Genomic DNA, 14,256 nt, shown 5'->3' on the forward strand with positions numbered 1-14,256 from the left:
TACTGCGCAATCTAAACTGTATTTTAAGGATACCCTTGAATCTCATTTATAAAATTAGTAAGTGGGAGAGGGGAGCAGAGTTCAAGTTCGGAGGGAGGAAAATACATATTAGGGCCCTTGTGATTTGAAGTTTGAAACAGATAGAAAAAAATTCTTCACAGTTGGTTGGTCCTACAAATCTTGATCAATGTTTAATGCAACCTAAAAGAAAAATACAAAGTAAATGAACTTTACTACAATGAAAAGACACAAAGCAAAGAAAATAGAGCTTAAGTAATATCAATGTGATCCAGTAAAGGAAGTTTTTTGAGTTTCAGATAATTTTAGAAGAGTACCCAAGTAGTCTTATCCTTGTCTTTCTCATCCTTCCTAAGAGACACACTCTTTCCAGAGACACCTCCCATTGGGAACAGAACCCTTGTCCTGTTGCTGGTGAGCCTTAGCCTTTAAGGGTATAGTCATCTCTCTAGTCCAAGCACCTCTTTTGGGAATTCCTAGTGGTTTCTTCCTAGATGGCCATTAGGCCTTTACACATTGCATCCCCTCATCAACACCACGCTCCCTCCCCTAGCTCAGTTAACACACATACCCTTCCTTGGCTGCGGAATTTGAATCTTCTGCATGGCCCTCCTGTCCCTACCAAAGCTATCCCATACATAAAGTGGGGTTTGGTCATGTGCATGGCTCAGTCATCTGAAATTCAGCATCTCCATGACTAAAGCCTCCCTGTCCAAAAACCCTTCTTCCTTTTCTTGTATTCACCGACTCGTTCAAGGATAACACTCACAGCTCAGCTGCTCAAGGCAAAGGGCTAGGATTGATTCTTGGCTCCCTCTCCCCATCTCTTGAGCCAAATTCAAGTCCATTCTGACCACATCTGTGCTTTCTAGTCCCAGTCATCTTGCACGCAGATGGCTGTAGCCACCCCGGTGTGGTCCCCCTTTTAAATACCTGCCCCACTCTAACTCTCCACCTGATAATCCTTACCTCTCCTTCTGCTCCTAAGTCCCATCTACCTATCTGATATGCACATGTCATCTGGCTTTTCCAGCTCCCGGCCTTCAAGTCTCGCCACTCTCCTAGCTCTGTGAAGCTGAGCTGGAAAACGGGGCTGTTGGCAACTTCTTGCCTTCTCTTGTTCCAAATCTCCTTCCTTGGTCTCTTATAGTCCCTTCCCAATGGCTATGGGCCCAAAGGAAGGGAACTGTTTATTGGTTGTGGTGCCCTGCTGTCTAACACCAGGTGCTTCCATCCCCGTCCCTGCTTTCTGAATAGCTCTTTGTTTTTTTTTTTGTTTTTTGTTGTTGTTGTTGTTGTTGTTGTTTTGTTGTTGTTTTTTTTTTGTATACAATCTTCTGCATGCCAGCAGAGGGCACCAGATCTCATTCAAGGTGGTTGTGAGCCCCCATGTGGTTGCCAGGAATTGAACTCAAGACCTCTGGAAGAACAGTCAGTGCTCTTAACCGCTGAGCCATCTCTCCAGCCCCCTCCCCTGAATAGCTCTTGAGAACATCTAAATTCTTCTTTTCTTCTACTTCCAATGGCCACCATTAAATAGTGTAATTCCGTGTGCTGCCCACCCCCACCCCAGCCTGCAGGTCTTTTGATTCTGCACAACACCTTGCTCCCTCCCTTAGCTCAGTTGGTATCTGTGCTCCTTCTGGAGTACTACCAAAACCTAGTATCAACTCACACCTACTTGCCCATCCTCCTCCCCCACTGCAGCCAGACGATCTTTCTAAAGTGCAGTCCTGATGACCCAGGTCTCCACTTTCTGCAGGAAAATGTCTGAGACCCAGAGCAAGAATTACGAGTACTTTCGGGCTCTAGGCCCTTCTGTCTCCTGACCTTTCCCTCACTGCATCACTCTTTTCTCTCTCCTGTCTGACTCTTTGCCCTTCATGTGATTTCTGCTTGGAACTCCTTCCTCACTAAGGTTCCTCCATCCTGGTCATATCCCACCCTCTCGGTGCCCACAGAATGAAGCAACAAGATGTGCCTGTTCTAGTTTGCTTTCTTTCTGTTGCTCTGACAAACACCATGGCAACATGGAGGGGGGGGGTGTTTGGCTTACAGTTCCAGATCACAATTCATCACTGAGGGAAGTTGGGGCAAGAACTGAAGCAGAAGCCATGGAAGACGAGACCAGACTTACTGTCTCATTCCCTCACTTATTTCTCATTCAGTCTCTCCTACATCAAGTAGCAACCAAGAAAATGCCCCCACAGACATGCTCACAGGCTAATCTGATGGAGGCAATTCATTTCCAGGTTTATCGAGCTGATGACTAAGATTAGGCATCGCATTGCCTTCCTGGCAGGACAGTCCCCCTGTTGACCTAAGTCAGTTATTCATAGGCTCTTCTTTCAGTCACAAACTACACTAGTATGGGCAGTAGATTTCCTGGTCGTTCCGATGATAAATGCCTAATCCTGCTCTGATTATGTTTCTCCTCTAGACAACAAACTCCATGAGGTGAACACTGCTTTATTGCCTGCTGTCACTGGCACGATGCCTTATACACAGACATCACAGTTTGTTTGTTAAATAAACACATACTTACATACTATATATATAAAAAAACCTTGTTTGCATTAAACTGCTTATGTGTTTCCAGGGCTTGCTCCAGAGAGCCAAAAAGGTACTTTCCCTATCATATTTAAGGATTGTGTATTTCAAAAACTTATTTTACACATGTTTTTTAAGAGGTTTTGACGTTTTCAACATCTAACTGTAAAATACATGGATACAGATGATTAGAAACAGAAGCATCGACAGTCAGGAAGCTATGTGAAGACAGATAGAGCTATGCCAGTGATGCCTCGCTGCAAGGCAGAGCACCAGGTAAGAATCTGGTTAGTGGGACTGGGAAAGTGGTTCAGCAGCCAGGAGCACTAGCTGTTCTCCTAGAGGACCTGGGTTTGAATCCTAGCATCCATATGGCAGCTCACAAATTTCTGTAACGTCAGTCCTTGGGGATTGGCATTCACTGGCACTACACATACATGGCAGTCAAAACACACACACACATAACATAAAGGTAAAGTTCTTAGAAATTGCACCTGAATATTTGGTCTTCTTTGCATGGAGGGAAAGTATTACTTGTCAGTTCACCTCATACATACTAGACTTTATCAACGTGAAAACTTCTGTGATGACACATTTGGATACTCACATCAGATAACATCGGCTCATCAAGTTCTTCCACTCTGCTCAAGTTAGGTGCCCCGTAGCGATCACTGATTTCAGCTAGGGTTTTGCCTGAGTCCATAATTGATTCCTACAGCATAAAAGTCATTTTTTAGTTTTGCATGCCTTCAAAATGACCTGTTACTTTTTCTTGCAATTTGATATAAAATTTCTGAATTAAGCACCCAAACTCAACATTGTTAAGTAGTAGAATTCATCAATGGCTTTTAATGATAATAGAATTCTAGTAAGAAGCACTAACAATTCTACTTAAATGCATCTGGAATTTCAAAATGCATTTGTAAGTAATTCTGTATGCAACATAACAGGACATTGTATCTTCAGAATGCACAAGTACATATTTCATGTTCAAATTCTATCCACTTTGAGGTTTATTTCAAAGCACCACGCAGCTGTGAGTTACCATGAGAATATCAATTTGGACTGTCACTTTTATAGGGCTTTTGGCTTTGTTTTTGTTTGTTAAAACAGGGTCTCACTATGTAGCTTTAGGTGTGCCATGAATCACAACTCCCCAGCCTCAGGCACTGTGATCGTGTGTGTGTGTGTGTGTGTGTGTGTGGGTGTGTGTGTGTGTCTGTGTGTCTGTGTGTGTGTGTGTCTGTGTGTGTGTGTGTCTGTGTGTGTGTACTACCATGCCCATCCTGGACCAGCACTTTTGACAATGTCCTTACTAAAACTTTAGCCACTGATATTTAAAACTAAGGTTTCCACTCTAAAACTGTGCTCACTTCATGGAACACACTGTAGCTATTCCTTCTCACCTCTGATTGTGCGGACTCCTCACCCCTAGTGATGCTTTCCATGCTCATCTCCTAGAAAGTTAAGAAAACACCGAATATTATTCGTTTCTAGTCCATGTTTAGATTTTAAGAATTTTTATTTTTATAAAGCGCTATGATTAGTTTAACAGCAAAAGCCATGTCACTTTCCAAGGAGTAATCAGAATTCAGGGCACACACACACACACACACACACACACACACACACACACACACACAAAATGGATCACCATTTCATTTGTTACTATATACTAATTCTTTCACAACTGGGCTGACCAGAGGTGAAGGGTAAATCTCACTTGCTGAAGGCATCAGCCCTGAGCTGAACTGACCTGAGTGCCTTTTTCCCTGGGGACAAGCTTTTGTGATACCAGAAGGTGCCATGAGAGTTTCCAAAGGAAAGAAGTAACCAACAGCTCTAGCCAGTTGTGATGTCTATGAACCACAACAAGACCATCATGGCACAATAACCCTAAGGGTGCAGTAGTAGCACACATGCCTTAGTGCTTTACCAAGAGTGGCGTCCTGCTTGGTCCTGGAAACCTATAACTACTCAGGCCAGGCGAATTCATGGATCTTGGGGGAGAACTTAGAACCACTTTACTAAGCCAGCATCATCCCATTCTCTTTGCAACAACAGACAGAGATCATTACAGAAAACCACATTAAATTAAATTTAAACCACATTAAAATAACATTCAATTGAAATAAAACCACATTCAAATACAATTAAAATGCAGAGTTGTGGGCTTCCAGTGTGTACATCTACAAAACAACTCCTGCACCTAAGGCTCAGGGGACATGGAAGAGGGTGGAAAGATTGTGAGAGCCAAGGGCCATGGGTGTGTAATGGCAAAAGCTATATTCATAAAGTCTTACTATATGACAGCATAAACATGAGCTGGACAAGGACAATAATAGGCATGTCAAAGACAATAATAGGCATGTCAAAGCGGACAGAGGAAAGCCCACGAGACCTCAAGCCTACACAAGAACTATAGGAATGCGGAGGGTGGGAGAAATTGTCCCCCCCAGGGAAAAGCACACTAATTGGTTGTCCGATGCCAAATGGTCAGCCCTGAAAACGTACACAAAAGTAGCATTATACAGACAGAGCAGGTTATATTTAGGAATATATATACATGTTCATATATATGTGTAACAAAAATTAATGAAAAAGATGATATAAATTTGAAAGAGAGCAAGAAGAGGTATATGGGAGGGCTTGGTGGGAGGAAAGGAAATAGAGAAATGATGTAATTACATTATGATCTCAAAAATAAAAGGACAATATATAAAACATACATTGTATGAAATTTTCTAATATTAGGAATCTTAAAAATGGGCTGAATGAAATGTTAAAATTGAAGCAAAAGTTCTAGCGACTATGAAAAGCAACAACATTAATGTCTTAGATTAAGAGATTCTTAAAGAGAGCCACACCTGGTACCAGCTGATGAGGGGGGTCAATGCAATATGGAAATTAATATATTTATTTACCAGAGAAAGAACTTACACACAAGCTGGAAGATCAGAAGTGTGGCAGGCTTCCAAGAAAGAGCAAAGTTTTCCTTTTCCTTTCTTTAAATATCTCACCTGTGCCCATCCCTTATCCATGCCAATACTGTGGGCTCACCCCTACAGGTTGGGCTTTTTATACAGGAAGAAATGAGTGCATATTTCTAAATGAATTAACAATGTCCAAGTTACTGTCCAATGCCCAAGTGTTCTCCAGAAATCCTTAGCAACACTCATATGTTCAGCCCAGCATGGAAAGCTACTCCTAAATGAGAAGGTGTTCTTCTAACCAAGCTAACCTACTATGACCTTCATCTTTTCATCAGTAGGACCGTGCAAAAAAAAGTCGCATGACTCATACTTGGCAGCTGGAAGATTACTCATCTTGTGACTTTCCATATGGCCACACTAATTATAAGGATATAACATGGTATGCGACACTATCTTGCAAAGATGACTTCATTTTTTTCTAAAAAGTTTTTTATTGATTGATTGATTGATTGACTGATTGCTTTTTGAGACAGGGTTTCTCTAGGTAGTCCTAGCTGTCCTAAAGCTTGCTGTTCGAACCAAGCTGGCCTTGAACTCACAGAGATTCTCCTGTCTCTGCCTTGAGAATGCTGGGGTCAAAGGTGTGCACCACTATACTGGCTTTTCCAGGAAGTTCTTATCCTAAATCCATGTCATAACCCCAGGCAGTGTATATTCTTACAGGATCACCACCCTTAACCGTAAGGATGAACATTTGACACTAACCTTTTCCTCTAGTTCTTTTAACTAAAACCAGAAACCAAATCTGCTCCTCTGCAATGGTGGGAGCCACAACATGTGACTCTCCAGGACCCAAGGACCCAATAAGATCCAAGTTCCTCAGACTTTACCACAAGCAAAAGCCCCAGTGTGTGGGGGGGGGGACTGAAATCAGCTTCAGGCAGTGGCGGGGAAGACATTCCTGAAAGCTCTTGACTCTCTTGCTCCCAAGGGTCTGAGGCAACCATTTCAGAATCCATCCCCTATTCAACTCAGGATTCCTCAACTACATCTGAGAATGACAGCTTATACTGTGTGTCTGCAGGTCATAGTAAGCGACACGAATGGACTTTGAGGAGTGAGGGAGACAGGGATATTTTCCAGGGTGGAGATGACTTACACTCAGCCAATGTGGACATGAAGTATTAAAGTTGTCTTTAATACTTGTCTAGTCACACATTTGCTATTTGGAGACAACGTTGTGACCTTCTGGTGTGTTAATATGTGTGTGAGCTTATGCACAAGACCAGCAAATGCTCCTTTTGCACAAGCTAACATTGAAGCATCTGGATGTTAAGACTGTGTACATATACTTAAATTTGTCCTTCAATGTCCCACCTTTTTTATTCAATTCACCACCCTATATGTTTTTAAAGAAATATATTTAATCCCAGCACTCAGGAGGCAGAGGTAGACAGATCTCTGAGTTCTAGGTCAGCCTGGTCTACAGAGTGACAGCCAGAGGTACACAGAGAAACCCTCTCTTGGGAAAAAAAAGGAAAAAAATACTTCAAATGATGATTTGTTCTGATGTAATCCATTAATAAACATTAAACATATTTGCTTCTGATTTCAGTTTTAGTTATGGGTTCAATAAAGGGAGTTTCAGTTGGGTGGGAAAGACAGTAGCCATAAATGTAGTCATTGAGAAGTCATACCTAAATGCACACATTTTCAAGATATCAGCAATTATTGGATAAACTAGAGATTTGGGTCTATATATTGCCAATGGAAATGGGCTTTTTTTTTAGCTAAGTCACTGTACCATTTATTGTCATAAGAGACAGGAAAATCAACATAAGAACAGATTTTTAAAATGTAAGTGAATTTCTTGGTATATCTAACATAAAGAAAAGTGACATGCTGCTACCTCATCCATCAGAACACCTGAAATCATCCAACATAATTAACAACACCTCCTTCCTGACAAAACCATTGACAGTGCCCCCCTAGAAGCCTTTGTGGCTTACAAAGGCTCACACACAGGACTCCTTGCTTGATGTGCTACTACCCAATTGTAAAAATGGGAAAGTAGACACAAAGGCTGAGAGGGAACAGGTGTCTGGGTTCTGCAACCTATAGTCTTTCTGCTGGCATAGCTGAAACGAACAGCCTGAAGAGTCTAGAAGCTTCCAAGGAGCAGACACTTAACAAAACTTCAAATTACCTTGTTTAACGGTTCTTGAGTTGTCTGGAGTTCTTCTGTCTTCTGTTTCTCTTTTTCTTGCATTTCCAACTCCAGCTGGAATGCCAGCTGCTGCTGAACAGTTACAGGCATTTAAATCATACAGCAGTTGTAAGAGAGCAATAACTAGACATTAACTCCACCACCCTGTTCGTGGTTTGTTTGTTTTAGACAGGTCTTACCTATGTAACCCAGACTGGAGTCTAACTCATAACTATCCTCCTGCCTCCACATCTCCAGTGCTGACATTACTGGAACTACCTCACACCTGCCTAGGTGCCACTTTTAAGTCCCCAACTAAATTTCAGAAAATTAGAAAAATGATTGTATTCAAATAATACTCAACTTCTACAATGATCAATTTCTTTAAGCATAAAAAAGGACATTTCTTTAATTGCCAAAGATAGGAAGTAGTGTATACAAAGTCAGGTTATGACTCTTTTGTTCTTAAAACTACAAATAAAACTAAAGTGAATTTTCTGAAATGATATCTTTAATGAGTTTGGCTGGGAGAGAACCAGATCTTGGATGCAAAGCAGTTAAGAGAGAACATGATAACCACGACAATGAGTATCTGTAAACAGGACTGATTAACAGTATGCTTGGTCCTAATGCAGCATACATGTCACACTGGAACAGATGTCAACAATAAAGCCTGTGGACCAAATGGGACACAACTCCTGTTTGGGTGTAGCTCAGAAGCCAAGAATACCATATACATGCTACAATGGTTGAGGGAAAATAAAATCAAAAGAATAATGATATATGGAAGTTATATAACATTCAAGTTCCAGAATCTGTAAATAAGGCTTAGTTGAAATACAGATAGGCTCATTCGATTGTGAATTGTCTATGACTGATTTTCACTGGCAACAAAAGAGCAAAGCAGTCATTACCAAGGTCACATGCAGCACCATTGACACACTACAGATAGCACTGCACACCAACAGTGTGTGGAGTGTCATGATATCACTCTGCATTTAGAAAATTGATAGCATAATGAAAACAAAGGAGCTAGATGCAGTGACATACACTAGCTACCCCAGCTTTTAATAATTAAGATAGGAGGATCTAAAATTGGAGGCTGATTTGGGCTAATATAATGAGACCTTGTCACCAAGAAGCAAACAATAATAAAATAAGACACGGATGCTGAGTGACATACTTTGAAGACACAATGAGGCATGAATTGTTTTCTTATCTTAATAGCAAAATACAATTTTGTTTTGTTTAATATAATGACACTGAACTAAAGGAACTCAACAAACTTCATTCACAGGTGATGCATGCATCGCAATAGTCTTAACTCATATGAAGGCAAAGGTCAAGCGTCATCAGACAGCTAAGTGGGTAAAAGCACTGTCAGTTAGTCTTGGAACCTGAGTTCAATCCCCATAACGTATGTAATGCCTGGAGGTCAAAGATGCCCTCTGACCTCCACGCATGGATCATATGTGTACATACATGCTCTGTTCACCACCCCTGTGTAAACCATATACACATACACTCTACAATAATATGTTTTAATTTAAAAAGAAAGCAAATGTTCAAAATAGAAAATTTAAGATTGATTCCTCTTATCACTGCACAATTTCTTTGTAAAAATTAAAACAAACTTGAAAAAAATATTAAGCATCTAAGTAATTCATTTGTTCTCAAAGCAAGGAATGATATTTGCCGGGGTGAGTTAATTTAAGTAGAGTTGATTTACATGCTCGAAGAAATGTGTCACCCTGCAAATATTAGTTTTTTTCAATTCTTGAACTATTAGTAAGAAAGCTGGATGTTAGGTCTCAAACCTGGGACAATGGCTAACATATCAAAGTGGACCTGGCCACCATATTATCCCAGCATCCCTCAGCCCCTAACTGTTACAGGGTATGGCTGACATACCCCACTCCCTATTCTAAACTTTTCCAGCCCAGAGGTTAGGGTACCCTTTCCCCAGCTGCCCTTGCCTATATAGCCCAGATGTATTGGTTACCAGACCCTTTTTGTTTACCCTCTACTCTCCCGGCTCTCCCCTCCTCCCTCTCCTCATGTGACCCAGCTCAGGGTCATGCTTACTCTGGACACTGACTGATGTTCCTGCCTCTGGCTATACTCTCCCTATAAACTGTCTCCTCCACCATACCCAGGAGCAGCCATGTCCTTCCTTTTTATTTTTGTTTGTTTGTTTTCATTCACTGATCAATTTATTGATACTAGGAACAATATCAGCTGTCAACTAAAAACAAGTCAAATGCTTTTGAACATTTTCTCCCAGCTTTTGTTGATTTTTATTTACTTGCCCTATTTTATTTTTTGACAGCCTCAGTACGTAACCCAGAACTAGCCCAGAACTTAAGATTCTCCTCCCTCTGTCTTCCGAGAACAGAGATTGTGAGTACCACCTGCCCAGCCTTTTCTCTGGCTTTTGTTTAGGAGAGGATGCTGCCCAGGTGCCTATGAGTCACTTATTCATTGAAACCCTCAGTGCTGAGTTGGAAATGACCTCGAGGAAGAGGCCAAATCCTCAGCCTCCAACTCAAGCGCTTCAGGGAGCAGGAGAAAAAGAATGATCTGTACTTCTCATCTCAACCCACTCTCTGTGAAGCCCTCTTCTGTTGGCTCAGCGATCCTTCTCCCATCCACTTCTTTAATTAACTATCATATCTCTTGTTGTCTTACATTCCACATCCCCTGCAAATGAAATGTTTTGGGTTCAACATGCAGCAGTTATCTTTGCTGGCTAACACAGCTAGGAAAATGTTCAATTTCTAGTGTAACTAAAATTTCATTCCGGTAGGATGAAGCAGACACATCAAAGGTTGTGAAGTATAACCCCATAGTGAATCCATTGTCTCGGGAAAGAAGAACAGCTGAGACTTCCTGCTTCTCTTCAGTACAGACAGATCTAGCAGTAGAGAAGGATAGGTCCAAGTGGACAGCACTATAATGAATGCTTGGCCACCAAATACTACATCATACCATCTTGTTTCAGAAATGCTTAGGACTATTAAATAAGATGCCTCAGGTATGGCACCCAAAACAGCATGAAATTCAGTAATATTTTACCTTCTACCCTAAAGTAATCATATATCATAATTTATTATTTTTCTATGTAAAACAAAGCTTAACAATGTGGAATTTTCCACTCCTTGGCACCACGTAAGCACACAATGAGTTTCATATTTGGAAATAATTTGCGGGGTTTGTTTTTTGCTTTTTTGTTTTTTTTTTTTTTAGGTCAGCCCACCCTTCCATCCTCCTAAGGTATTATTTCAGACATTCATCATTCTCTTCACCCCTCCTACCTCATCACTTGACTCTTAAGTATATGGTCCTGGTTGATTCTTACCTCATGAAGTAGATAGAAACACCGAGTCATCTTTCAACTTTGTGTCACATGCCAATACACCCACCTATACCTAAGCCACCTATGCTTTGTCTCTGAGCTGCAATAAAAGAGGGTTCATCCACTTGTTTTCCAGGCCAATTGCCTCTTATTACAGTGGATAGAAGGTTTTAGACCATTTTTTCTATTTTTCTAAAGTCATTCATTGTGTTCCTGAATCAAAACAAAACCCATTGCCCAACCCCATGAAAGCATAATGCTCACTCACCATCCCCCTTCTTAACCTGTACACCCCACCCTCACCACTGTTCCTGGAGAGACTATCTGGGCTGTAAATAACCACCAGCTTAGCGGTGGTGCTGTTGACTACTCTCTGGATTGTCCTCTTTCCTCGTGGTACTGTCTCTTATCAAAAAAGGATGGGGATACTAGGGAGCAATGTCTAAATGACCAGAGCCTGGGAGTATTTCCAGATGTGGGTTGTAGCATGCCAAGGGTGGCACTGTCAACTTCCGTCGTATTTGAGCGCTTGCCTCACCTGCTGAAATAAGATTTCCTCAGCTTTGAGTCGCTCCAGCATTTCCTGCTCCATCAGCGCTAATTCTCTCTCATGCTCCAACTTAATCATCTCTTTCTGTCTCTAGCAATTGGTAAAAAGCAACAGCACACAAATTATCAGAGACCAATCTTTCAACAGTCTCAGAGGCATCTCAACCACCAGCAATAGAAGAAGGGCTAAAAACATGATGCTCTATTCATTTGGAAACTATACAACAATTTGGGTGATTTTATGATTTAGCCAAACAAACACTGTACCATTAAGACTATGTATTGAATATAAAGAAAAATGTTGAAAAAGGAAACCAACCTACAGACAAACATGTCAGAAAAAGACACTACTTAGTTGAAAATACTTAAAATCAAAACAGAAGCCTTCTTTCTGTTTTCTCCCCTCTCTGCATTCCCATACTGTCCAAAGTTTTCATATAATAAACTTTATTATAACGGAAAAACAATACTGAACATAAAACATAAACAAGATGAACCAGTTATCATGCTCTTCTAATTTCCTGAAAGGAGATCCATATTTACCAATTGCTCCATGATCACATTGTCCTTGTACTTATAAATCCACAAGGCTAAATATTCTATCGGATCCAATGGACGAACTCTTGCCACTTCAGCGAGACCTTGAGTTAGGCATGTCCCCAGGCACTTTTGAAGATATGCTGACTCCATTTTTAACTCCTAAATAAAACAACCTACAAAAGTTTTTCATTAGAGCCAAAAGTGTTCTGAGTAGGCAGAGTTAAGAGTAAAGTCAAACTAAGTAGTGGTGGCTCTCACCAATAATCCCTGAACTCTGGAGACAAGCAGAGGCAGGCACATCTCTGAACTTAAGGCCAACCTGGTCTACAGAGAGAGTTCCAGGTCTACAGAGAGTACCCAGAGAAACCCTGCCCACAAAACCAAAAAAAAAAAAATCAAATGTAATGTCAAAGGAGGCTACCTGAGCATTCCACTCTATCACTAGTCATGGATATTTCTTATTAGGGATGACATAAGCAAGCTGGCCCCTGGAAACTCCAAATGGTCTACAAAAGGTCTCTGCAGAATTCATAGTGAAAATAGCTTCTACATCCTGACGATTCTTGTTTGGTCCCAGAGTCAGAAACAGACACTAGTGTTACTCATCACATTGTGCCAAGTAATGCTGGTGCCAGTTAGTGTCCACAACATCTCAGGCAACTGGCAAGAGAGGGAGCCAAACTCAAAGAGCTTCAGTTAACAGCCCAGAGCACTTGGCTGGCAGGTGAATGTAGGTTTTATACCCACTGCCTGACCTCAGAGACTTAAGTCTATTGACTCTAAGATGCTTCTGGTAAGCACTTCAATAAAACACCACAAATTATTCATCTCTTCTGAAAAATCATGTATTGTCAAAGCCAGAGAATACAAATTCAGACTCCAATAAACAGCATGAAGCTACTCATAATCTAGCCATAAACTTGAGGCTCACCTCAAGCACCTGCCTGTCATCATATACCCTAGGCTCTTACTCTACCAAATATCCTGCAATTCTACATACCACACCCTACACTTTTCCAACTCCATGATCCTCGCTCTATTGTTAGAACATAGCTCCTCACCTTCAAGGTACAGACCAGCTCTAGATAAGGGGGTTTCTGGGGGTTTCTTCCGCTTCAAGTACTTCATACAGCCCTCATTATGCTCCCTGAGATGGTGGAGAGAGAAGAGAGAGAGAGAGAGAGAGAGAGAGAGAGAGAGAGAGAGAGAGAGAGAGAGAGAACATGCACATGTGCATACCATGTACCTGTGCCTGCCTTTCTTCTAGAAGAAAGACTCCTTTAGGTTCCCAAGGAGTATTTTGACCACAGGACTAACACCACTGTCTCTCCATGAGCAAATTTGTGCTCACTCCTAGCTGGTTCCCAGTCTTTTCGGACATGAACATTGCTGCGTGGCTTTTTCTGGGTTGACTATTTCTATTTACCCCAGAAGGATAAGAGACTGAACAAATGATTCTACCCAAGCTCAGAATTGTGACCCAGTGCATTTACTGGGTTTGCCCACAGAAGCAACAGTGATAATACATGTTCCAGCAGGAAGGCTACTAATATTGCTTCATTAAACATATATGATGTCTGTCAGTTGCCTTCTAAACATCTGCATTTGGACCTACAGACTACCTCTGACATCATATGGCATGGAGATTAGTAGAGGAGATGAATATTAATGACAAATCAGCAAATACAAAATTAAAACTGAAATGTGTTCTCTTAAGAGCAGACAACACGGGCTCTGGCAAGCCAGGGAAGCCAAGAAAATCTTCTGTGGAAGGTTGATATTTGAGCTAAGCTCAAGTTTGCTGAAGAAACAATAAAATTCACAAGGCAAAAAAAAAAAGAGAGAGAGAGAGAGAATTCTAGCAGCCAGAAGAGACAGAGTTCCACTGTGCCAAGACTTGCCTCTGGACCAAGGCATTTTGCTTCTTATAGACACCAGCCTGGCCTGCAATAGCGAAGGGAAAACAAAACTGACATAGTTGAGGTAACATCTAGAAATGTCACACTATGTTCACCATCGCAGTTCTTGATCCCATCTCAAGGTTCAGTCTCAGCACCTCGAGACGACACGTGAACACAACGTTTGCACCGTTATTACCATCTGAA

The 14,256-nt window shown here is 41.3% G+C and overlaps 1 protein-coding gene across 3 annotated transcripts in view; it reads right to left on the bottom strand.

Annotated features, from left to right (window-relative positions):
* The window catches only part of Dydc1 (DPY30 domain containing 1), a 15,232-nt gene continuing 976 nt past the window's right edge, over window positions 1–14,256 (bottom strand). Inside the window, exons 1-7 of one of the 3 annotated variants that reach the window (XM_040747655.1) lie at window positions 13,213–13,298; window positions 12,155–12,324; window positions 11,601–11,702; window positions 7,708–7,800; window positions 3,975–4,025; window positions 3,176–3,280; window positions 1–201 (exon numbers count right to left, since the gene is read on the bottom strand). In XM_040747655.1, coding sequence (XP_040603589.1) covers window positions 172–201; window positions 3,176–3,280; window positions 3,975–4,025; window positions 7,708–7,800; window positions 11,601–11,702; window positions 12,155–12,301 — 528 coding nt within the window. In that variant the 5' untranslated portion in view covers window positions 12,302–12,324; window positions 13,213–13,298 and the 3' untranslated portion in view covers window positions 1–171. Of the gene's footprint in view, window positions 202–3,175; window positions 3,281–3,974; window positions 4,026–7,707; window positions 7,801–11,600; window positions 11,703–12,154; window positions 12,325–13,212; window positions 13,299–14,256 lie in introns of those variants that run through there. The other 2 variants (XM_040747656.1, XM_040747654.1) reach the window with 2 other exon arrangements.

The sequence above is a fragment of the Mesocricetus auratus genome, unplaced genomic scaffold (assembly GCF_017639785.1).
Source record: "Mesocricetus auratus isolate SY011 unplaced genomic scaffold, BCM_Maur_2.0 Super-Scaffold_100006, whole genome shotgun sequence".
In the NCBI taxonomy this organism is placed as follows: domain Eukaryota; kingdom Metazoa; phylum Chordata; class Mammalia; order Rodentia; family Cricetidae; genus Mesocricetus; species Mesocricetus auratus.